Genomic DNA, 26,199 nt, shown 5'->3' on the forward strand with positions numbered 1-26,199 from the left:
CGTATTAAGGTCTTTCTTTAACGTCTCCAAGTTTTCATCGACATATTTTTTCGTCGTTGCATCCGAATAATCTATTGGGTTCCCACAATTTTTAATTCGTTTCTGTTGGGTATTCAGGTTTTCGTCGCCATCAATGTACAACCCCACAACAGTTTTAATATCCCTTTTTAAAATATCTGTGTGCTCTTTTTCGTCTGAAAAGTGACCAAACTTGTCGACAGACATTTTGTTTATAAGGTAATTTAAAGTTTGTGAACCTTATTTATTCAATTAATATATAATTTTAGCCTCTCGCAGTTCTTCTATTATAGACATGATCTCGTTATTGTGATTAGTGTTGCCAGCGGCCTTTGAAGCTATTAAAAGCTGCAATCTTTCAACTAATTCATTGACGTCATCCCAATAAATATAATTGGGTTTTGCTCTTTGTAGGGACATGTATCCAAATCCCTTTTTATTTGATTTTTTTTGTTTTGATTGAATTGGGGTGGATATAGCTGAAGGATGTATATTTTCATTGCTCATGAACTTTTTAATAATTTTTGTATACTTGTATCCTCTAGTTCCTTTTATTCGCTTATTTGGATCAAAATCTATTCTATGTGCACTTGTTTCAGTAATGATATCTTTATAATTTTTCAAGTCTGTGGCACTGAATTGTGTAGGTTTATTATGAACAATCAGAGAATAAAGCCCAGGAGTCAAATCCCACGTGCTTCCACTTGATAATTGAATTTTATTATGACTTATATGTAATTCACTATTCCCCAAATTTAAGGATTTGGGGGTTGATGAACTTTTTCTAGGTCCATAAGCATTGTCCAGAACTTTATTTCTCGATAGACTGCTAATATTAAAATCATAGTCTGCATGAATTAGACTGCTAGCATCTGCTTCTTTTTCTAGCTGTGTTTCTAAAGGTGTTTCTAGCGGTGTTTCCGGCTCGGATCCCAATTCAATATGTGACTGTGAAAAAAATTTATCATCTGAGTCACTAGTAACATCATCATTATAAATTTTTGTTTCTTCATTTCGGCTATTATTATCATCATAATCGTAATCATGATCATCATCGTCATCATACCTTAATTGATGTTTCTTAAGCTTTTTACTGGGGGTTTCATTTTTAAATATTTCACTTTTTTGCTTTAGAACCGTTGATTTATCTTCGTTTGTATTCATAAACTTTCGTTTTTTATTTTCACTAACTAGTTCGTTTAAGGGATCTGTTATTGGCTTAAAAGTTTCTTCCAACTCGTAAGCATTTTGTGATTTAAAATGTTTTAGATCATTAAACTTTTTCTTTAATATATTTCTCGTTTTAGTAAGCTGACTTAAAATAAATTGACTCATTTTGGGTACTTTCAAAACTTTCACCACCGTCAGCACAAAAGATGTAATACCAGTTTATGAACTATACTTTACAGGGTTACATTTCTTACTAATGAAAGTTATAAAATATATATATGGGCCGTTCTTTTACAAACCGAACAGATTTGGCCAAAAAAAAAATTTCACATTTTTGATTTGCCTGAAACTTTTTTTACACGTACTATTCGGAAAATAAGTAAACACGTGTATCAGGATTTGACCGAAAAAAAAATATTTTCCTAGTTAGAATTTTTTTAAGTGTGCCAAAAATTGTCAAATTTGAAAAAGTACCCTCTCATTGAAAATCTGTATCTCCGGTTATATGAATCCAATTGACTTCATGTCTTTTGCATTAATTCCTCTGAAACCTCTCCTTTCAAAATAAAATTACTTAAAAAAATTTTTTTTTTAATTTCTTAAAAATAAAAACAAAATAAGATTTAAAAAAATTTTTTAACTATTGCCCCCACAAAAAAAAAATTTTTTTTTTATTTTAATACTTGCGTCATATTGTTAGTTACAATCGGTTTTTGTAAAAAGTTGGAGCCACTTTTAGTTTTTAAAATATCGAATTTGTTTTAGCAAGGCCTCGGCTTTTTTCTATGAAAAAACGTCGCAGCAAGTAGATCTACTCTCTCACTCTTATCGGATCCTAATGGAATTTATGTTTTCTCATTGTTTACTAGTCCTTTAACAATTGTTAATGATTAAAAGTTAAGTTTTAAGTTTTTTGACAATTCTGAATGACAAAAAGTAAAAAGTCATTTTTTAATCAATTAAAAACTTACAACTATTTATTTAACCATCTATTTAATAAACAATAATTTAAAATTTATTTTATTTATTATTTTTTTATATTATGTAATTTATTAAACATTTTAAAATATTTATTTTTAAATAAAAAAAAAAATTAATTAAATTTTATAATTTTTTATTTTTATTAAATAAATTTTTTTAAAAACTTAAAAAAAATATTTAAAAATGTTTAATAAATTACATAATATAAAAAAATAATAAATAAAATAAATTTAAAATTATTGTTTATTAAATAGACGGTTAAATAAATAGTTGTAAGTTTTTAATTGATTAAAAAATGACTTTTTACTTTTTGTCATTCAGAAATTGTCAAAAAACTTAAAACTTAACTTTTAATCATTAACAATTGTTAAAGGACTAGTAAACAATGCGAAAACATAAATTCCATTAGGATCCGATAAGAGTGAGAGAGTAGATCTACTTGCTGCGACGTTTTTTCATAGAAAAAAGCCGAGGCCTTGCTAAAACAAATTCGATATTTTAAAAACTAAAAGTGGCTCCAACTTTTTACAAAAACCGATTGTAACTAACAATATGACGCAAGTATTAAAATAAAAAAAAATTTTTTTTTTTGTGGGGGCAATAGTTAAAAAATTTTTTTAAATCTTATTTTGTTTTTATTTTTAAGAAATTAAAAAAAAATTTTTTTTAAGTAATTTTATTTTGAAAGGAGAGGTTTCAGAAGAATTAATGCAAAAGACATGAAGTCAATTGGATTCATATAACCGGAGATACAGATTTTCAATGAGAGGGTACTTTTTCAAATTTGACAATTTTTGGCACACTTAAAAAAATTCTAACTAGGAAAATAATTTTTTTTCGGTCAAATCCTGATACACGTGTTTACTTATTTTCCGAATAGTACGTGTAAAAAAAGTTTCAGGCAAATCAAAAATGTGAGCCAATAAAAGGTGTTCGGTTTGTAAAAGAACCGCCCATATTATTTATATGATTTTATTTTTGGCTGAAAAAGAATCATTTTACATTGTTTACATTTCCTCTTCAAATTAAAGAATTTAATGTGGGTGTGTGTGTGTGTGCATGTTTTATTGAATGTAATAAATGATTATGTACAAATGTTATAAATATTACAAAGTGATAAGTGGATTAAACAATTTTATTTAACTTTAGTTGCAGGGAATCATTGCTTCTTTTTATAACTCGATATTCCTTGTCCTTGAGCAACTTCAGATGACCATCTTTCATTGTGTTATATCTCTTTGGTAGATATAGAATATATTTATCCAGTTCCAAGGCAATGGAGTCCCCATAAACAGTTTTCTTCCTCTGCGCATTGATAATTGGGTAGCTGACGTTTATACCCATCTTGTTTTGTGATAGCAAGGGCTTCAATGCTCGAGTGTTGAACTCCTTTAAAACCCCGCCTCGAAGAATTTCCTCCTCCATAATGGTGTCCAGCTCACTTTCTGATGGAATTGATTGATTCATGATGTTGTTGTTGGTATGAAGTTTGTCCTTGAAGAAGGTGGTTTAAGTGAGAAGCAAGCTGATCGACTTGACAAGTTAATGTTAAAGTTCTGACTGTAAAGACTAAACGATTTCCGAGCTCATTTTATACCAGTTCTCAGACCGAGACTTCCATAGCAACAGGTTGTTGTTTTTCCACCCTTGTTGTTTTCCACCCTTGATGTTTAAAAGTCGTTAAATCAGTTACTTTATGCAACAGGCTGTTGTTTTTCCACCCTTGTTGTTTTCCACCCTTGTTGTTTAAATGTCGTTAAATCAGTTACTTTATTTGAATGAAAGCAGGAATTCAATGCACAGGTGTCCACAATTGTATGTTCCAAAACGTTGTACCTGTTCATAGTTATATTTGATTTTATCCCCTAAGTATTTCACAACTTCTTTTGGTGGTTGTAAATTTCCAAAACTATCAAAATAGAATATGCTGTTTTTGTTTTTGTGGTAAGCTACCCAATGTGTACCCCTTGATTTTGAGTCACCCAAGTTAATCACTCCACTCTCATTATTTTTAGGTGTTTTAGGGAGAGAGTCTCTCATAAACACTCCCCTAAAATGCGGTATATTTCTTTGAGCAAATTCCATTATATCTATATTTGATAATGCTCTTTTGGGTAGCTGACCAATTAGTTTTTTTGTTTCTTCATTCTCCCACCACGACTGTTGTATGGTTTTAGGTATAAACCGTAACCATTTTTATGGGGTTTTAAGTATAGACCTTCACCCACGGAAACTTCTTCCATCTTTCGGTTGTGTCTTTTATTTTCTTCTAGCTGTTGCTTAGCAATTTTTGCGTTTGTTATTAATTTTGCTACACTAGAAGTTCCTGAAGCTAAACTACCTATAGCACTTAATGCAGTTAAGATGGGTACCAGTGGTAAAAAACCCCCCATTTTGGGAACATTTATTATTCGAGGAACTTTAACGTTTTTCTTAGATCCGATTGAATTATGTATTGCTTTACGTGCAATTTTAATTGCATTAACCACATCCAGGGGTTTTCGTTTTTTCAATTCCCGACTCGCTTCTCTTACAACAGATGATAGTCTATTTATTTTCATCCTCCTACGCTTCCTCTTCTTCTGTTTTTTCTTATTTCGCTTCCGAACACCCATTCCAAAATGTTTCTTTGCTTTCATAATATTAGTTACAAAATATGCTGCTGCTCGCTCCTTAAGAGAACTATCCTTCGCCTTTACTCGCTCCCAAGCCTTGTTAATTAATTCAGAATCTGCCTTAAGTCGATTGCTTAGATCGTTGTTTTGTGAATAGGCAATATCGTGAACCTTACAAGCTTCATCCAACTGATTAATTCCGTGATCTCCACGCTGTAATCGCTCTGCAAGCTTTGTACCGGGTCCACAATAGTTATATCCAGGAATGTGAAACTCAATCGGAAGAGAATCTATTAACTTATTAATAAGACCACTTCCACGTTTACGGTGTAAATAATGACTGATGTGATTATAAAAACGTTTCCCCATTATATATTGTCTTTATTCATTGAAGATTTATTACGGAATAAACATATTTATAATAGGATGCGATTAATAAAGCAAAAAAATAACATTATTGTTCGTAACATTGAGAACGTGAATAATGTTAAACAACCACCACGTCACAGTGAATTATTACCAAACACAATTAGAGCTCTTGTGGTTGGTCCATCCAACTGCGGGAAAACTAATGTAATGATAAGTCTTATTGAGAGTCCAAATGGCTTGAGATTTGAAAATATATACGTGTTTTCAAAGAGTCTATACCAACCGAAATATGATTACTTGGAAAAGCTATTTAAACCGATTAAAGGTATGGGATATCATACATTCTCTCAGAACGAAACTGTTTTACCACCCACCGAAGCAAAAAATAATTCAATCATGATTTTTGACGATGTGGCTTGTGAGAAACAAGATAATATTCGATCATATTTCTGTATGGGTCGTCACAAAAATATTGATTCTTTTTATTTATGTCAAACATATACACGGATACCAAAACATCTTATACGGGACAATGCAAATGTAATTATTATGTTTAAACAGGATGATTTAAATATGCGATACATATTTCGGGATCATATCATCCCTGACATGAATTATGAGACATTTACAAAAATTTGTCAAAAATGTTGGGAGGATAAATATGGATTTTTATTTATAAGTAAGGATGACAATATTGATAAGGGACGATATAGAAAAGGATTTGACCAATTTATTCTTCTTTAATTTTAATATAAGATTGGGGCGGGGTTGTATGACACTCAGTTGAACAACAGATTTCAAAATGGTTAGATCATTGACTCTATCAGTGAATGGAAATAGTTCCGTTATAAACACAGTTTATTTTCCACCAATTGAATTAAACGGGGAATATGAGTGTGCGCTAGTTGAGTTTAACATGTACAACTCAATTCCCAACGTGGATGTAAATAACAACCTCTTTCATATTGGTGATAAAGTTATTATTATTCCCACCGGCTCCTATGAACTCAACGATATTTCTCAATTTATTTACAACAAGTTAAAGGATTATAATCTGGAAAATACAGTGAAAATTGTAAGCAATAATAATACACTTCAAGTGGAAATAATTAGCAGTAAAGAAGATATATACTTTAATAAGGAGAGGTCAATAGGTCATTTGTTTGGTTTTAAGCAAAGAGTGTTAAAGGCAAACCAAAATCACTTGTCCGATAATGCTGTCAACATTTTCATAAAATAAGTACTCTCTCAATACATATCGTTGACCAGAACGGAGATTTATTGAACTTGCGTGGTGAAAACGTATCAATTCGCATACATATTCGCGCAATAGAATGATAATTTACAATAAAAGCAACGGTATACTTCATCAACCCCGCACTAGCAGTTGTAAAGCTAAAGGAACAGGATTAAATCGAAAGGGTCTTACATTAAAAAACAAATTGTTTTTAAAATCACTGGGCTTCAAAATTCAAATCTGATAATAATAATAATAAAAAGCATTAAAAATGAATGAAATTTTAAATGTTCGTGAGAGACCGTTTTCAGATGAAAGTATTTCGAAAAAGGAATATCATACATATTCCTCGTATCATCAATCATTTAAAGCAAATGATGAAATACGTATTTGTATTCAAAATCAGGACTTGTATGTACTCCCTCACGAAAGCTATCTTAATTTTCAAGGAGTTGTTAAGAGAGTAGCAGCCGATGGTACAAGCACCACTGATAATATCGAGGTTACGTTTCGCAATAATTGTATGGCAAATTTTATTGATGAAATTAGATATGAAATAAATGGATACGAAATTGATAGAACACGGTTTGTTGGCATGAGCAGCACCCTTAAAAATTATCTATCGGAAAGTCGTCAGGAGAGTCGCAAACTTTTAAATTCTAGATGGAGTGGTGGAAATGATATTATTACAAAAGGTAATTTTAATTTCTCGCTACCCTTAAAAAATGTAATGGGGTTTGCTGAGGATTATAGAAAAGTTTTACTGAATTGTAAGCATGAACTTATACTTTTGCTCACAAAAAATCTGGATGATGTATATGTTAAAAACAAATCAAACCATACATATGTTTTGGAAATGACTAATATTAGCTGGAAAATCCCTCTTGTAACACCCAGTGATGCTGCAAAAATTAAAATGTACGATATAATAAAGAGTGGCGTAAATTTACCGATAGCTTTCCGTAGTTGGGATACATACATTAACCCAAAACTGATACAGGGAAATCAACACGTCTGGAGTCTAAAGATAGGAAGTAATAGAGAAAAACCGAGATTTGCTATTATAGCCTTCATGTTGAATGGAGAACTAGTTACAAATAATTTATCCAACCTGAAAGTCCACTTGAATTCAGAAACGTATCCATATGATGACTTAAATGTAAACTTTGAAAATGATAAATATGCCCACCTTTATGATATGTATGCAATGTTTCAAAAGAGTTATTACAACCGCCCAGCAGAACCATTTTTATCACCGACAGAATTTAAAGTAAACCTATTATTGTAGTTGACCTTTCATATCAAAATGAAACAGTTAAATCGGGACCTATCGACGTGAGAATTTCAATCGATTTGAAAAAAGCAAACAATGAAAACACTCAAGCATATTGTCTCCTTATTCACGATCGTTTAGTTGAGTATAGTCCTTTAAGTGGGTTAGTTCAAAGAATTGTCTAACAATATATCAATCACATAAAATGGAGAAAGAACTAGTTGCAATTGATGTACAAGGATTTTTTGATAACAACGACAAGTTTATTCTAAAGGAAATTGGAGTTGTATTTAGCAAAGAAAATAAGTTTAACAATAATTTCGTTATACAACCTCCATTTGATTTCACTCGTCTTAATAACAAGTCCCGAAAAACTGCTCTCTGGCTCACCAAAAACCATCATAAAATTTTTTGGAACGATTGAATAAACAACTTTAAGCAAACAAGAAAATATATTAAACAAATCACTTCGGGAAAGGTGGTTTTATGCAAGGGAATTGAAAAGAAACGTTTTCTACAAATCTTTCTCAGATCACCGCACATAAGAGACGTTGAGGAATTGGGTTGCCCACCATTAAACACCGTAAACATAAACCAATTCCCATTTTGCCCAATACATGTTAAAAGCGGTATTTGTGCTCTGAATAATGCGCACAATATTTTAAATTTTTGCAATGGAACTATGGTCTAACACTTATACATATACAATGGATAACAGACAAAGTGGATTAATAAACCGAATTAATAATTTCACATCCCAATTTGGTGAGGAAATTTTTAAAGAAGATTTAAAATATCTCATTGATACGAGGAATATGTTCATGGATAAAGGAGAAGACGATCTTAACAAAACGGTATATGGTAATCATTTTACGTTTTGTAATAATGGATTCGGCGAAGACGCGTGTGCCTGCTTTTTCTATAAAAATCATCGAGACGGAGCCTTAAAACTAATGTCATCATATTTAGTGTATAAGAAAAGTCTGTTACAAATTTCCAAATAAACATGAGCTAAATTCATGACCTAAATTCAAATTAACATCTTCTTTTGTTTGGGGGATGGGTGATTTTTTTTCAGCTATTTCTTTATACTTGAATTTAAAATTTACATATTCTTTTTGTTATTGGGGTGGGAGTTTGTTTCTCAGTGGCAAGCAAAGGGATCCCTTTTCAAGGGTGCTTGCTTTCAGCTGTTTCTTTGGGAGTTTGTTTCTCAGTGGCAAGCAAAGGGATCCCTTTTCAAGGGTGCTTGCTTTCACCTGTTTCTTTTGGACGTGACAACAGCCCGTGACATTCTAACACGTACCCGTGTGAGCACCACACTTTCTTAATCTAAGCAAAGGACACCCGGCACACCCCAGTAATTTCTCCCCCATTAACTAGGATAACCCAAATATATCGCTATGATCACCTGACACACCCCAGTAACTTCTCACCCGCTTAACTAGATTCCCTCCCCTCGTTTCACCCTATTTTTCTAACTTCTCCCACGTTCGATCCCGTCAACCTACTCGTCAACCACTTAAGCAGAATGCCTCCCCTCTTTTCACCCCATTTCCTAGATACAAAAGCTGGATATAACTATTGTGGACCCTAATTTACGATCACCCGTCACACCCCAGTAACTTCTTCCCGCTTAATAAGAGTCCCGATTTCTTAAACGAAATTCGGGGGAGCGAATTCCTGAATACAATTCCTAGATATAAGCAACTTATCACCCTAATTTACGATCACCCGTCACACCCCAGTAATATCTCCCCCGATTTCTGGACCGAATTTCGGGATTCCTGATTCCTGAATACAAACCCTACATACAAAAGCTGGATATAACTATTGTGGACCCTAATTAACGATCACTCGTCACGCACCCATTAACTTTAATTACCCCCACACCTGTCACATTGTCCTGATTTATTACCCTAATTAGCATAATTAATTACCTCCCCCTCCACTTTTGTATCCAGCCTTTGTATCCAGAACCCCCATAAACATACTACTGTCATGAGTTCTCTTTAGCACTTCCCCTACCAATTCATTTGGGATCCACAACTTCCAGCTGAGCGAATCATGCAGCTGATCGCCGGTTGCATAATCCGACCTACGATACGCCAAACCATCTACCACTCTGAGGTCCGGCAACTTGTCTTGGTTGCTTGCAAATCAATCATTAGCCCTAGTCCACTCTCGATGACAGCCAATTCTGACTCGTTTACTGTAGACAGAGCATCCGGAACGACATTTAAACTACCTTTACGGTGTTCTATTTTAAAATTAAACCCTTGGAGCTTCAACGCCCAACGGGCCAACCGGGAGTGTAAATCTGTTTGAGACATAAGCCACTTTAGAGATGCATGATCCGTTATTACGGTGAACTCATGCCCTTCTATGTATGGCCGGAATCTTTTGATGCAAATGATGGCTGCGAGACACTCCTGCTCGGTCATTGAGTAACTGCGCTGAGCTCGATTCAACTTTTTGGACACATATGCTATGGGATACTCATCCCCCTGATCGGTTTTCTGTACCAGCACACCACCAACCCCCGTACTGCTTGCGTCACACTGGACAAAAAATGGCTTACTAAAATCGGCGCTATGAAGCACCGGGGCAGAGCAAAGCGCACTTTTTAAGTCTTGAAATGCTTTCTCTGCTTCTGATGTCATCTCAAACTTCTTTTTGGGCTTCAGCAAATCAGTTAATGGGGCAGCCACGGATGCAAAATTGCTTATGAACTTGCGATACCAACCTACCATTCCCAAAAAGCTGCGAAGAGACTTCAAATTCTTTGGAAGCGGAAATTCTGACATAGCTGAAATTTTGCCTGGATCCGTAAGAATCACCCCCTCACCCACAATGTGTCCTAAGCTGAGCGCATACAAAAGTGACTTTTCCCCACATTTAGGGTGAGTCCAGCCATCTTAATTTTTTCTGCCACCAATTTCAGCACTCTCAAATGCGTCTCAAAAGTGTCTGACACAACAACGTTACCGGGGTTTTAAACCTACCTACAACCTCTTGAGTTTTCCCATCTGCTGTACACAGGGATCGCAAGTAAGAATTACTTTTTTAAAAAAATTGACAAATAAGTCTTATTTTTCAATTTTTATTATAAAAGTTGACAAATAACTCTTACGCTTCAATTTTTATTATAAAAATCAACAAATATTTGTCAACTTTTATAATAAAAATTGAATTGAAATAACTCTTGAACTGTGGGGTACATTGGTTTAAAATTTATATATGTATAATCTACGCTTTAATACCTTTCTGTTGATATGCCATATGTCCCCAAAATATTTTTGATGATGTAAAAAATATTACTATTATAAAAAATATGTTGGGGACATATGGCATATCAACAGAAAGGTATAAAAGCGTAGATTATACATATATAAATTTTAAACCAATGTATCCCACAGTTCAAGAGTTATTTCAATTCAATCTTTATTTTATTATAAAAGTTGACAAATAACTCTTATGCTTCAATTTTTATTATAAAAATCAACAAAATTGAAGCATAAGAGTTATTTGTCAACTTTTATAATAAAAATTGAAAAATAAGACTTATTTGTCAATTTTTTTAAAAAAGTAATTCTTACGTGCGATCCCTGGCTGTACAAGCTACAGTAAAAACTTTCTTAAATGGAAGGTTATTCAGTATGACCTGCTTAGCCAGATTCCCACCAATAGCATTAACTGCAGCTCCAGTGTCTAGCAAACCTATAACTACTCTATCTAAAATTCTAACTTCCGCGTACGGGCGATCATCCTTATCTTTGAACTCGATTGAATTTATGGTTTTAATTGCCCTCCAATAGGCCCTCAATCTCTTTGCATTCCTAGACGATGCCTTAGCCCGAGAAAAATCTATTTTTATTGCCGTTCTATTCTCGGCCACCGACCCTAAGTCTTCGTTGATTTCCGTAATGACCTCCATATCGGAAGGAATAAGAGATTTTACTTCGGACTGAATTCGGTGTCCGTCTTGCTGTTGTGAGCACAGGACGACTGCCGGGAGTGACCTATGCTCGTCCGCCCGTTTTTTTGGCATCTACTACAAGTATGCCTATAAGTATTCGGAGCCCCACAACCGTGACAGAACACTTTGCGCTGTTCCCCGCAATCCTTGTGCCGATGCCCTTCCTTTCGACAATTGAAACAGATGAGTGCTACGGCACCTACTTCTCTACTTATTTCTTCTTCTGTGAACTCCAATGCATTTTCCATCGGAATATCTCCTGTCAATTCGGCCACTTGCTTTCTAAATGGGACAGTTCTCTGGTAAGGCTGGTTTTTCCGCACTTCCTCAAGGAAATTTTCTCTCCTGCGACAGACCTCCCGAAGCTTTGCCACTGACAGAATGGGAACATTGAGCAGCTCATGCCGAATTTCTGGCCTTAGATTTCTGCGCAGGGTTTCAACAATTTCTAGCTCGGTAAGAGGCATATCCAAATTATCCATTAAGTCCACTACGGCATCATAAAAAGAGTCAAAATTTTCCCGGTCCTTCTGCTTCCGATCCCTTATAGCCTCTCTTATATCAATGTCCGTCCGTGCGTCTCTGAATTGCCTTCGCAGAGCGGACCCTCAGAACTACCATTGAATCTCAACTTCCAACTGTTCAATATCTGCCCTATTTTGTCAGGCCTGTTAATTAGATCAGACGTCCCGCTTCTTGCAGTTAGCTGCCCTGACCTTGCTGGATCCGGTATGTGACCAAAAGACTCGTTTCTACCATTCAATGGCAAAACAGGCTCTCTTAAATTATCAACTGGCGGTGGGAGCCTTGCCAAGAGATTCTCTTGAATTAATTGACCCATTTTTTCAGACAATTTGTCCAATAAATCCTTTTCCATTCCCTGAATAGCCGTTTTAATAGAGCTTTCGATCAAATCCCTTTGATTGATGCTTGGCTCCTCTCTTCTTGGCGTAAACTCTCCTGCCTCCACGATTTGCTGGGACTTCTTCCTAGTATTTTGAGAGGGTGTGGCTGGAGTACTAAAACAGACGGTTGGACAAATCGAACAGGTGTTTTTGGTTTTAGCATGATTAGCCAAACAGGCTTCGTGGAATTCATGCCCACATTTAGTTTTATAAACCTTGGCTATGTCTAACTTCTTTCCGCCCAAATGGCAATTTGCCGGATCATTACCTTCAGCCTGGTCCATTTAACAAAAATGTTGTTTAAAATCTAACGAAAATTTACGAAATTATCAAAGAGAACCAATAATTTAATAATATTATTTTATTTTTATTTTATTTTAGTTTATTTTTATTTGATTTTATTTTATTTTATTTTGATTTTATTTTAATTTTTTCTTATTTTTATTTTATGGTTTTTTATTTTATCTTATTTTTTTAATTTTATTTTTAATTTTTTCTTATTTTTATTTTATGTTATTTTATTTTATTTGTGATTTATTTTATTTTTGTTTTAATTTCCTTATCAAAATTCCAGCTACCGCAGGTCATCGACCTCACCATGCGATCAGCTGATATGCCTCTCCATGCAAACGCACTGAAAAGTAATTAAAGTTCTTCTCCAATTTAAGAGAGAATTTCCCTTTTGTTAGGTTCTTACTCAAGAGCGCTTCTAAACTCAAACTCTTCCTCGAGCGCTCTCAAATTAAAAACTCATCAACTCAAAAGAACCTACACAAATAAAAGTAAATGCAAATTCCAATAATAACAACAAATACATATAAATTTTCGACAATTGGCATAACTCCCCTCTCACCCAAGTGAGAAACTAAACTTGGCGTGCAAAAGAAAAGGAAAAAAAAGATAACGGCGATGAGAGCGCACGGCGCTGTTTCTTGTCCCTCGACAACAACAACGTGAGCGATTCGCGGTCAGCGGCTGCAATCGCAATTGCCTCGCTGAAATCCGAGCGGTCGCTTAATACCCTGCAATTCAGACCTATTCATTTCACCGTCCAACGCGGTCAGTGGATTTAATTAATAAAATTCACACTGCAATCCCAAGCGTTTAGCAATGCGAAACGGGAAATAAAAATATGGTTTTGAGTTTGTAATTGTCGATGTCATTTATTCGTGGTCAGGCAATCAGTTTTAAAACCTCTATTGCCTGCATGTCCTATGCGCCTAAATGACTCAACCTATGGATTTTGACGTTGTAGAAAATCTAAATTTTTCGCCTAAGTATTTCCCTCAACCGTGGACAGATGACCAACTATCTAATATTCGGTGTCTGTTTCCGATGCGTTTGAGTTAAACGTGAGCGAAGTGAGAGCGTGCTTTGAGTGAGAAGTCGAGTGAAACTCCAACAGTAGTTAATCGAGTAAAAATCCCTCGCCTTAACCATACGTCACCCTGACTTATCAATCTTGGCTAATTCTTTTAAATTGCTATTTGTGAGCTACGTATTAACGAGGCCCTTATTATTATTTAATTATACTAACAAACAAAAACTGCCTTTATTAGTATACCCTGGCGATGGTGCTAGCTTTGAAAAGAGTGCGCATGCAACAATTAAATTTATCCTGGCTCTGGCTCGACGGCAAATGGTCGTGGTGGTCTTGCTACTCTTTCCTAAAATTCGCCTTTAATAATCATTATGGGAAGATTGTGTTGCATGCCTAATTAATCAGCCAATAACAGTTGGAGAGAAAGGAATAGCAATCAAAAATAGGCATTAGCCGATAGAACGGGGAAAATTAAAGAAAATCCAGAATAGAGTGTAATAATGATTGCCTCCAAGTCGCCGCCTTAAATTAGCAGCAATAAAAAACTCAGAAAATTTTGGCAAAAACACAAAAGCCATGAAACTGAGCGATTTGAGCGCAAACAAGGAATAGGTTCTTTATTCTTTAATTTGTTTTTACTTTACGTTAACACCAACGAATTTCTCGGGCACTAATTTCTTTCTGCATCTTTTTGCCTTTTTTTTTTATTTATCCCCTTCTTCTTTTTCTAATCTTTTTTTTTTGGGATTTAAAAGTTTACATAAACGAAAGTCTTTTGCTTACCAATTCTCGACTCCCTCGTAGAAAGCGCTTTCCGAGAGGTGGTCCTGAAATGCTGTAAAAAGAATTCTAAAAAAATGTTTTCACAAAAAATATTTCACATGAAAAAAATTGCCCCGAGTCGCCGGCCAGAAAATCACTCAAAACCACAAAAAAAGAAATCACTCAAATCTTCTCCTTTCTGCCTTATTGCCGTCTTTCATCATCGTTATTTCTTTCGCATGCCATTATTTGGAGATTACATAATTTAACTTATATATTTTTTTCACTTAATGCTTTTTTTACTTTGATTATTTGAACTATGAATAGCTTTAGTTTACTGCATGGAATTACTTTACTCTTTAAGGCATTAGAATTACTTTACTTTTTAAGGCTACAGCATTACTTTACTTTTAGGTTAAAATTACTTTTCTTTTAGGTTAACTTTAATTTTCCTATCTTTTGACGATGAAGAAGGCAAAAAAATGGGACGCAGATGGAGGTTATATTTTTTCCCGCGGGTTTTTCCCGCTTTTCACCACACACACAAAAACGATATTTCTCTGGCAGCGATTCTTTTCCGGCGACACACAAAACCCACTCGTTCGGGTTTTTTGAGCGCCCTCTTGGGCAGCAGCGCGATTACTGATGCGCTCAGAACTAATAAACGCCAATTCCGCTCAATTCCAGTTCCAATCGTTCCCGCCGACGATGCGGTAGGTCAGGTCCGCCAATATTTCCCTCTTTCGCTTTATCGTCCCTCTCTTTTCTCTTGTGCCTCTAGATCCGATCTTGTAACTTTAAAAATGATTTGTAAAGCGCCAAGCCTATATCAAAAAAACAAATTTCTCTAATCAGAAATCCAACCGGATTATTCTTCAACTTCCCCACTCACCCAATTGGACTTAGCGCTGAGCTAATTTTTGATGGCTGCGCCGAACTTTTACTTTCGTACACTTTTCTTTTAATTATAATTTTGGAGGACACTTGAAAGAAATACTTCTGCTCAGTTCGATGGTCGAAATCGGAAAGACCGACTATGCCGCCATAGCTCTGGCGGTAACCCATGGCGAATCTGGGAGATGCCCCAAAGCAGGTTGACGTTAGGGTCTGTTACTCTCCTCCCCCTTTCTATTTGCCCCTCAATATATTTCCCTATATGAGTCCTAAATGGCGCCTCCCATTTGCGCATTTTTATTTCCCTCAGTAAATAAACTCTATGTTAATATGATCAGAAAGCCCCCCACAATGTTGAATAAAAAAACACAAACACACAAATTAAATTTTTCGTAAACTGATCCGAATAAAAAAAAAAAAAACCCGGTTCAATTAGAAAAAATTCGGCGCTCTGGTTAACGGTTCGGTTCGTTTTCTAAAAAAAGTAAACCACTCCAGTTCGGAGTGGTTCAGCTCCGGAGTAATTCACAGCCCTGATAAAAATACTTAAAAAAAACATAAATTTATTTTCTTTATTAAATTAAAAGGAAGTTTATGATTTTGTGCAGTAATGAATCTGGTGGTATATTTATTTTGAAATTGGTCAACAGAGTAACGACTGTAGAGTTTTACCTTGCTTATATTTTATTCAGTGAATATTTCCCAGTAGTACTATATTTAAACTTGTTAATGACGTAGCTTTTAAACTTATAAGGAATACAACTATTTTTTTAAAGCGTTAGTCTTTTAAAACATGAAGTACTTTTGTAAAAAAAGTTTTGTTATCAGGAAAATTTAATAATAGATTTTGGGCTATTTCCGTTAGACTGTCATTAAGCTCGCTTTGCTTTAGTGAGGTCTGTTGAACTATCACCTCAGATCGAACTATTTTCTGCTGTGATTTTAATAAATTAAGTCTTTGATAAGCTTTTGCTCTCATCTGTTTCCTTATAATTTGCTCCAAATTGGCATGTTTTGCTAAAATTCCTTCTTCGATTCGGTCTTGAATGTTAGCATCATCCTTTGTAATTTCATTAAGATCCGTTTGAATTCTGCGTAGCATATAAATCATGCGTTCAATTTTATTGACATTATCGATTAAATGTTTTTCTGATAAAAACTTTATTTCATTACTTATTAGTTTTTTTCTATTATGTACTTCATCAAGTCTGACCTGAATCTGAGAAGTATTTTTTATTTTTTTAATTTTATTTTGCAAATGCTCTTTGACTGATGCATTGACAAAAATTTGTTCCCTGTGCATAACACAATGTTCTAAATCTAGAACAAGACTTTCCTGTGCTCTCTTTAGTTGACCATATCTTATATTCATGCGATGTATTTCAGTTTTCATCAAACCGATTTCACCCTTTAGAGATCGCTCCAATTTTGACCATTGAATAGTTTCCTCGAGTAATTTATATTTAGTTTCCCACGATAATGTTTCTCTATGGTTATCTACAACCAAATCTTTTTGATGTTCAATTTCGTTTTGCAGCTCATTAATTGTTCCTTCCAACTTTAATACGCCAAGCTCTGCAGCCTTAAATAAAATAATGGATATTATATAATATTATGTGTCTGTGACCTTAATAATACCTTAAGTTTTTGGGTTTGCTCAGTCTGCTCGTGCTCAAATTCAGTTTCCTCCAAATCATGGTGAATCCTTTTCTTATATATTTTTTCATTAAGTAGTTCCAGTTTTGATGTAAATTTTTTAATAAATAGCGCTAAGTCCTTAGATTTTCCTTGTGATAATTCCAACTCTTGATCAATTTTAAGTGATTTTTGATTAATAATTGAGAGCTCTGAAACCGAAATAAAAATATATTGTTAGTTTGATTCAATTACAAAAATACATTTAAGGTTGTCCAAACAGTTAATTTCAAGGATTTGGCGTTTGGCTAAGGTTTAAAAGAGACTTTTTGTTGGAAATAAATTATATCTTTTGACATATGCGGGGGTGTCACATAAACCCCTCTCAACCAAATTTCCCCCGAAAAGCAAATCTTGGTCTCACAGACGTCTTTTTTGACGGTTTCTAATACAATAATAAACTTGCAATAAATAAACTTACAAATAATTGCCAATAATACAATTTTATTAAAAACAATGAAATCTATGAAAGTCGAAAAACATGAAAAGTCATGAAGTCAATCGGATTCATATAACCGGAGATACAGATTTTCAATGAGAGGGTATTTTTTCAAATTTGACAATTTTTGGCAAACTTAAAAATATTCGAACTATTCTATTCTAACTAAAAAAAAAATTTCCTGATACACGTGTTTACTTATTTTCCGAATAGTACGTGTAAAAAAAGTTTCAGGCCAATTAAATATGTGACATTTTTTTTTGGCCAAATCTGTTTGGTTTGTAAAAGAACGGCCCATATGGGCAATTCCAGGAAAAAGTCAACTAAACCCCAAAAACTTAAAAAAAAAAATCTGTCATTTTGCTCAAACAAAACAATTTCAACATAGGGCGGTGATATTTGTCACAATAAAATGAGGAGTAACCAAGCAGGGCTGATGAATATTTGTCTGTCAAAAATCACAACTGCTTTATACTGCTTTCTCCTCAAAACATTTTCCTCATTTTTGACATTTTGTCAGGAAAAAATGAGGAAAATTTGAACCAAAATAATGCTAATAACACCAAGTTTGATTAAAGTAATTTTTTCTATTATCTAGACTTAATTGCAATTTATAAGTTTGTATACGCAGGTTACATCTTTTGTATCTTCTGTTAAGTCTACCACCGATTAAATACTTTATTTCTGCCCATTATAGATCGAACACGCTTGAGTTGTTGTGCTATTTGTCTTTGACGATATTGTCAATGATCATTTCATCACTCGTGAGGGATATTTTTTCCCTCACTTTTTCATCATTTTATTTTCCTCACTCATGATCAATATTTTTCGATCAGTGAGCGATATGTATTTGAATGAGCAAAGATGACAATTTGTTTGTATCGTGATTGATATTTATTTATTTTCATCATAGTCGGCTTGTTTTTGAGGGATATTTCAAATGAGTGATATTTACGAACCCTGGTTACAAATACAAAAATTTTATTTTTCCACTTCGTGAAGAATTGATGAAGCAACATGAGGATAATTATTTTATTTTCGGAAATCGCCGGCGTATAGAACTTTATTAATTTAAAATTTTCTTAAAAAACACTTAATTTTAAATTTAAAATTTTTTAAAAATATTTGTAATCCATTAAATAATGGATTAGGTGTTTTTATTGAAGTTTGTTTTTAAACATTTTTAATGTCGCGTCCGTAATCAAAAAACCTCATTTTTTCTTTTTACGCGTCCAATTCGCGACAAACATAAACCAGCTTTTATGCCTAAAGCAAGGATATTTGCAACAAATTAATTAAAATATTTTGCCAAAAACTTAGCGCATTAATATTTTTAAAGAAATTTTAAACTCTGTCGCGTCCGTAATTTAAATTTTTTATTATTAGAAAACAATTTTTCATAATTTGTTTGTGAAGCTTATTGTTTTATCTGAGGCTACAAAAAACGTCGAGACCTTGCTTTTCATAAACCTTATTTAATAATATTTATATCATTTACAAAAAATTTTGCTATCAAAGAGAAAGCACTTATCCAGTCCTTTAGAATTGTTTCAATATGCTCGAGAATAAAGCTTCTTTACACTCCGTGCCAAAGAAGTGGAGGAATTTTCGTTACCACTACAATTTAAAGGTAAAAGTGTTGCACAGATTCCAAAATACACCATGCATATATTACCAGAGAATTCGAAATTTTTATGGGCCTTACAGCCTTTCCAACTAAAAACATAATTTAATAAAATACTCTATACGTGCAACATATTTCTAAGATTTTTTTAAAAATGTATACATTTTTTAACAGTTGTAATTTGGCTAAATTTCTGCAGAATTTAATTTAACTCTAACCACTTTGTCATATAATTCGCACAGAACAAGATACATAAAAACTATGTTTCTTTTAAAAAGAAGTGAATAAGGCTAAAATAATTTAACCAAACTTTACAGTACGAACTTTAGTAACACGTATAATAGCTCTGCAACATTTTAACAAAATAAAAAGTTGCAATTTTTTTTTAAGTAGCAACATGTTGCCCATATGGAACTGTTAAATGCAAATAATAAATCTAATACTTTACGAGTTCAGTACATGTCAATATGTTAGATGATCTAGAGCCGTAAATAACGATCTGTAACATAAACTCTACAAGGGTGCAGTGCTAACACTTGTAATCTGAAGTACAGGCCACTTGAGCCTGACTATAAATATAGTTCTCACACTGCACAAAGGGTCGCCTTGCAGGAGACCGTTGATAAGGCTCCCGCTCAGGCAAACAGATGTGATCTCTGCGTAGACCATTGATAAGTATATTGTAAGAATTTCATGTTAGTTACGTAAGCAAAGACTTATTGAAATAAAATCAGTTTTTATACAGAACTCAAACGTGAAGGTTGTTTTCCTTATTACAGGAATTCCCTTTCATTTTGTTCCTTCGAGCTTTTTTGATTCCTTGCGGAATAATTGGCCAGACTACTCTGCAGTTTTCCCCCACCAGTGCACAATGGGTAATTTTACCACTTTTTTTGGCCAAAACCTACTTTTAAAAAGTCGTTAGAAATTTTATTTGTCAATCACAATGTATTAGGATAACATGAATGTCAAATGTTATTAACAGTGCGCATCACTGTTAAGTTATCAGCTGTGAAAGCCTGCTAGTGCTTCAACGTGATGGCAGCGCTGGTAAATCGCTTATTTTGATTAAAAGTTTAAATGATCAAAAAGAGTATAATGTGAATTAGAGTGACCACAGAAAAAAAGGCAGATTTTTTCCAATGCCATTTCCTAGATGGCGCTAGTGTATATTGTATTGCGCCATCTACCGCCTGATAATGGTACTACTGGTCATGAAAGGCGGAAATGTAGGCGCTGGCCAGGTTAAAGCGTTTATTGGGTTTGTGGGCGTTAGAGTGGGCGTGACAATTTTTTACTTGGCCAATCGATAGGTATTGACGAAGCGAACACATATCAGTTACTATTTTCATAATAGCTTTAAAACTGTGGGCGTTAGAGGGGGCGTGGCACCTTTTTGAAACAAACTTGCGCTGCGTGGGAGCTCCTAGAATCTGCATGCGAAATGCCAATCTTCTAGCTTTTATAGTTTCCGAAATGTCAGCATTCATACGGACAGACAGACAGACAGACAGACAGACAGACAGACAGACAGACAGACAGACAGACAGACAGACAGACAGACAGACAGACAGACAGACAGACAGACAGACAGACAGACAGACAGACAGACAGACAGACAGACAGACAGACAGACAGACAGACAGACAGACAGACAGACAGACAGACAGACAGACAGACAGACAGACAGACAGACAGACAGACAGACAGACAGACAGACAGACAGACAGACAGACAGACAGACAGACAGACAGACAGACAGACAGACAGACAGACAGACAGACAGACAGACAGACAGACAGACAGACAGACAGACAGACAGACAGACAGACAGACAGACAGACAGACAGACAGACAGACAGACAGACAGACAGACAGACAGACAGACAGACAGACAGACAGACAGACAGACAGACAGACAGACAGACAGACAGACAGACAGACAGACAGACAGACAGACAGACAGACAGACAGACAGACAGACAGACAGACAGACAGACAGACAGACAGACAGACAGACAGACAGACAGACAGACAGACAGACAGACAGACAGACAGACAGACAGACAGACAGACAGACAGACAGACAGACAGACAGACAGACAGACAGACAGACAGACAGACAGACAGACAGACAGACAGACAGACAGACAGACAGACAGACAGACAGACAGACAGACAGACAGACAGACAGACAGACAGACAGACAGACAGACAGACAGACAGACAGACAGACAGACAGACAGACAGACAGACAGACAGACAGACAGACAGACAGACAGACAGACAGACAGACAGACAGACAGACAGACAGACAGACAGACAGACAGACAGACAGACAGACAGACAGACAGACAGACAGACAGACAGACAGACAGACAGACAGACAGACAGACAGACAGACAGACAGACAGACAGACAGACAGACAGACAGACAGACAGACAGACAGACAGACAGACAGACAGACAGACAGACAGACAGACAGACAGACAGACAGACAGACAGACAGACAGACAGACAGACAGACAGACAGACAGACAGACAGACAGACAGACAGACAGACAGACAGACAGACAGACAGACAGACAGACAGACAGACAGACAGACAGACAGACAGACAGACAGACAGACAGACAGACAGACAGACAGACAGACAGACAGACAGACAGACAGACAGACAGACAGACAGACAGACAGACAGACAGACAGACAGACAGACAGACAGACAGGAATTCGAGAGATTTATTTAACTTATTTGGACTATTTCCCAATAAGTTTTAAACTTTATTTATGTTTTTCTTGCAAAATTACAAAAATGTTTAAAGTGCATATTGTACATAATAAAAGAAAAAAATTAAAAATTTGAATTACCCGCCAGGCTACATATTGCAGCCCTGAACAGCGGTTTGCCGCGGCTGCGTTGGTTTATTTTCATTTCGAAGTTGGCAAGATTTTTAAAAGCGAACCAAAATGCCGTCTGCTATAGAGTACTTGCGAAGGCATAAATGGCAATGTCGATATTATCGCGAATGAATCGGAACAATATGGTGTCTTGCGCTGGTAACCTATGTTTACCCCTGAAAATTAGCAAAGCTTATTAGTTTAAATTAATAATAAACAAAAATCTTGTACTTTTTTACATGTATGTCTTCTTCTTCTTCACAGTCAGCGTTTTACCTGTCAAAAATAGGACATTTTTCACGACAGTGATGCCAACTTTTTGCAAAAGCGGCCTGTTTTTATTATTTTCTCAATAACTACAACTTCTTTTACCATGAAATTTTTACCAGAAATAAGTTTCATTTTTAACTACAGTTCTAAGTACCTTTAAATAAATAATTCGTTAACAAAACATTTCGATAACTAACTCCGAAATTTGGACAAATTTGGTATTTTAAAGTGCTAGCTAATTGGTAACACTGCCAGGTAGACGGTTTGCCGACGGATTTTTTTTAGCTAATTTTTTCGAGAGGTTTTATAAAAAGCATATTTTTAAACATAAACCGAAGTAGGTATAAAAATCGTAGTATCCAGGTAGTTCATAAAATTCATTAGAGTTGTCTTAAATAAAATTATATTTTTGGGAAACATTTGTAAGTTTGGTAATTTTATCAAAACGTCCGGCAAAATACGGGGGATTTAGAAACCGTCAAAAATGACGTCTGTGACACCGAGATTTGCTATTCGGGAGAAATTCGGAATGGTTTTCTGTGACACCCCCGTATATCTGTTTTCCCGCTAAACTAGCTAGTTTTTCCAAAAGTGGTAGAACTAATGTTTCTTATATCGAGCTGTTTAGTACCATATAAAATGTCCAGGACTTTAAACCAACATTTTGGGACAGACTGCCAAACTGACAAACTCACAAAAAGAATTAAATTTTCATTTTGGGAAGAAGAAGAAAATATTCTTTTGGCTAAAACTTTTGAACGGAGCGACGGATTTTATCATATGACCCCTCATTCGACGGGTATTTTCAATAGAAACACAACTAACACATTGCGATCTCTCTCCCAAAGTCTTGGTATGCAATCCTTTTAGTTTTTGTGATACCTTTCGATTGGTGTATTACTCATTACGATCGGACCATCACCGCAGATTTTCATTTCATTCTGTATATATAGGGGAGTGTAGGGTAATGTGACGAACTCGTCGAATCTCACATATGACGCCACGTTAAAAATTCCAAATAAATGTAGTCGTCTCCTCTCATTGTGTCGACAATGTTTTTACAGTAATATTAATAAGAAGTCCCGTAATTTGTTTGTGTGGTAATTTTTTCTAAAAAGGTGGTGCACAAACTAGCAAACCTATTCAATTTATTTGTGTTTCAGCAGTGCCAGAGCGAAGATGAGTTAATAATAAAATCAGATAAATATATGCTCGTACAAATGAGATCTTAATCAATAGTTTTTGGTACTTGGCGTTTTTTTTGTTTGCGCCGTTTGAGAGTGACACCGTTTTTGCTCCAAGTGTACCTTGTAGGGTATCGTGACGAACATTTTATATTGTATGGTGACAAATATTTTTTATTCACAAATTTTAATTGTTATTATTGATTTTGTGTAAAAAACTCTAATATTACCTGATAACATTAAATGCTGCAGTTTTATTGTAGATTTGTATTGATTTTAGTTGTGCCGTCAGTTGGATAGGATAGCTCATGCCAAAAGCTGTGGGATCTAAATCCGATGGATTTTCGAATCGTACTTTTACAAAAATATGCTCAGTAGATGTAAGCAACTTTCTGCTTTTACCTTTTTAAAAAATATTAATTTTTGGTAAAGTTACATTTAAAAAAAAATCGTTCGTCACATTACCCTACAATTTTTAAAAATGCAAAAAAAGAATGGTTCACGCCAAACGCTGTAGGATTTAGCTGCGTTGGAATTTTTAATCGTACTTTCACAGAAGTATGCTCAGTGGATGTATGCAAGTTTTTGCTTTTACACTTCTGAAAAATATTGATTTTTGGAAAAATTACATTAAAAAATCGAATCGTTCGTCACCTTACCCTACACTCCCCTAGTAGTCGCACTCTTCTGTTGCGCTTCGTCACTACGAGGACTGCCATCCACAGTGATAAGCTCGTTAAGAAAACGGTGTTTTCGAAACTGGATTTAAAAAACAGATATTTTCATATTTTCGTTTAAAAAGAGTCGATCAAATATACATCATTCGTAACCCCGTTAGGTTAGTTTGAGTTTTTAAGAATGCCAAAGATATATTCCAAAGATTGGTAAATTATGTTTTATGACTCGGGATAATACAGAAATCATTTATATTGAAAGTAAATGCCTAAAAGAACATTTTAAGACTATGAAAACAGTCCTGGCAAGGACTAAAAAAAATAAATTAAAACTAAAACTGGATAACTGTGAATTTTTGCAATCGAGCGTTAAATATTTAGGATTTTTAAGTGGGGAGATACATATCAAACTGTAATTTTTTCAAGTTTTTCGTGATTTTTTTAACCAATAAGGAATTGTGCTGGGATTTCGTAACTTGGCATGTTGATTACATTGTTCTTATATAATTTTAACCAATTTTTATTTTGCTTTTATCTTTTAAAATGGCGGCCGTGGGAATTTTTTTGTCAGGCTATATTAAAAACAAGTAGGCCAGCTGCGGATCGTCCACAGTTCGCTGTTTAGATCCGATTTTTATGAAACTAAGTTTATTTTGTTAAGAAATAATGTAGAAACTGTCTGAGCCTAACTTACATAGAATATCTCAAAAACTATGGTTGTAGCACTCTTCCAAAGTTAAAAATCTATTTATTTCATAATTTTTGTGTTGTTTTTGGCTATTAAAAAATACTTAAACGGACAAATTTCTACATTAAGTAGGTTCAGACAGTGTCCAATTTTATTACAAACATTTCTGTAAAAGCAGCATGATGATTGAGGCATTACTCTTTGAGATACACGATCCGCAGCTGAGGAAAGCGTGGTTTCGAGAAAAAGGCATTTAAAGTAATGGAATGTATCTACTGCACAAGGAAGGTGGGTGCCATCCTGGTATTAGTTCCAAAATAGTTCGAATTTCTTGGTGAAACTTTTATGACACATTTTTAGAGAGTTATTCTAGTAATTTAAGGGGTTATATACCTTTTTAAAAAAAAAAAAACGAAATTTTTTTTTTGCTGAATCCTAAAGTATATCCCCTAGAGAACATCTTCCCAAATTTTCATACAGATTCGATAGGAAAACAGCGTTTTGACGCGCTCGACTTCAATAGTTGCAACGTCAACGTAAAACTTTGAATGCGTTTATCTCAAAGTCGTGTTTTTTTAATAAAATTTTTAGAACTTGAAAAATCAACTTTTTGGAAAAATTGTTACTGTATGCAGAAAAAAGGAAATATTCTTAAAAGTAATCGTTCACGAACTGAAAATAATACTATACTAACTAAAAATTTTTGGTTTTTTGATATCAGTTGACCTGCTGGACTTCCATCGTGGTGACCGCAAGCCGCTATAAAAAAAAAGGGTTCCGAAAGAATTGCCATAACTTCGAAAATTATTCATATTTTTTCAAGAACAAAGGCTTGTTGTTTCGATAAGAACATGTACTATCAATAAATAATAACTTCACTGTCATAAAATAATTGCTACACACCAAAAAAAAATCCAAAGTTCCCTAAATTTTTTTCGCTCAAAAAAGGTATATAACCCCTTAAGGAAAAAAAACTTTTTTTTATTCAATATGGGCGGCTTCTTTACAAACCGAACACCTTTTCTTGGGTCACATTTTTGATTTGACTGAAACTTTTTTACGTGTACTATTCAGAAAATAATTAAACACGTTCCAACTACATGTCAGCGCCTCTCGGTGAATACCAAAACAGCTGATCTGCGCAGGCTTCACCGGAAATGAGACTTATCGTTAGACTAGCAGGGTCTGTAGCCCGCATC

The 26,199-nt window shown here is 34.6% G+C and overlaps 1 protein-coding gene and 1 long non-coding RNA gene across 4 annotated transcripts in view; both read right to left on the bottom strand.

Moving 5' to 3' along the window:
• The window catches only part of l(2)41Ab (lethal (2) 41Ab), a 344,790-nt gene that overhangs the window by 182,823 nt on the left and 135,768 nt on the right, over positions 1–26,199 (bottom strand). Inside the window, exons 5-6 of one of the 3 annotated variants that reach the window (XM_044393648.2) lie at positions 17,163–17,371; positions 16,083–17,106 (exon numbers count right to left, since the gene is read on the bottom strand). The exons of 1 other annotated variant lie outside the window; for it this stretch is intronic. In XM_044393648.2, coding sequence (XP_044249583.1) covers positions 16,303–17,106; positions 17,163–17,371 — 1,013 coding nt within the window. In that variant the 3' untranslated portion in view covers positions 16,083–16,302. Of the gene's footprint in view, positions 1–16,082; positions 17,107–17,162; positions 17,372–26,199 lie in introns of those variants that run through there. One more of the 3 variants, XM_070214333.1, reaches the window with a different exon arrangement.
• LOC138913859 (uncharacterized) lies at positions 23,402–24,395 on the bottom strand. The gene is made up of 3 exons (XR_011419727.1): positions 24,298–24,395; positions 24,104–24,237; positions 23,402–24,040 (listed from the first exon to the last, which is right to left on the bottom strand). It is a non-coding gene; the product is annotated as an uncharacterized lncRNA (long non-coding RNA).

Source organism: Drosophila takahashii, chromosome 2L, assembly GCF_030179915.1.
Source record: "Drosophila takahashii strain IR98-3 E-12201 chromosome 2L, DtakHiC1v2, whole genome shotgun sequence".
NCBI classification, from domain to species: Eukaryota; Metazoa; Arthropoda; class Insecta; order Diptera; family Drosophilidae; genus Drosophila; species Drosophila takahashii.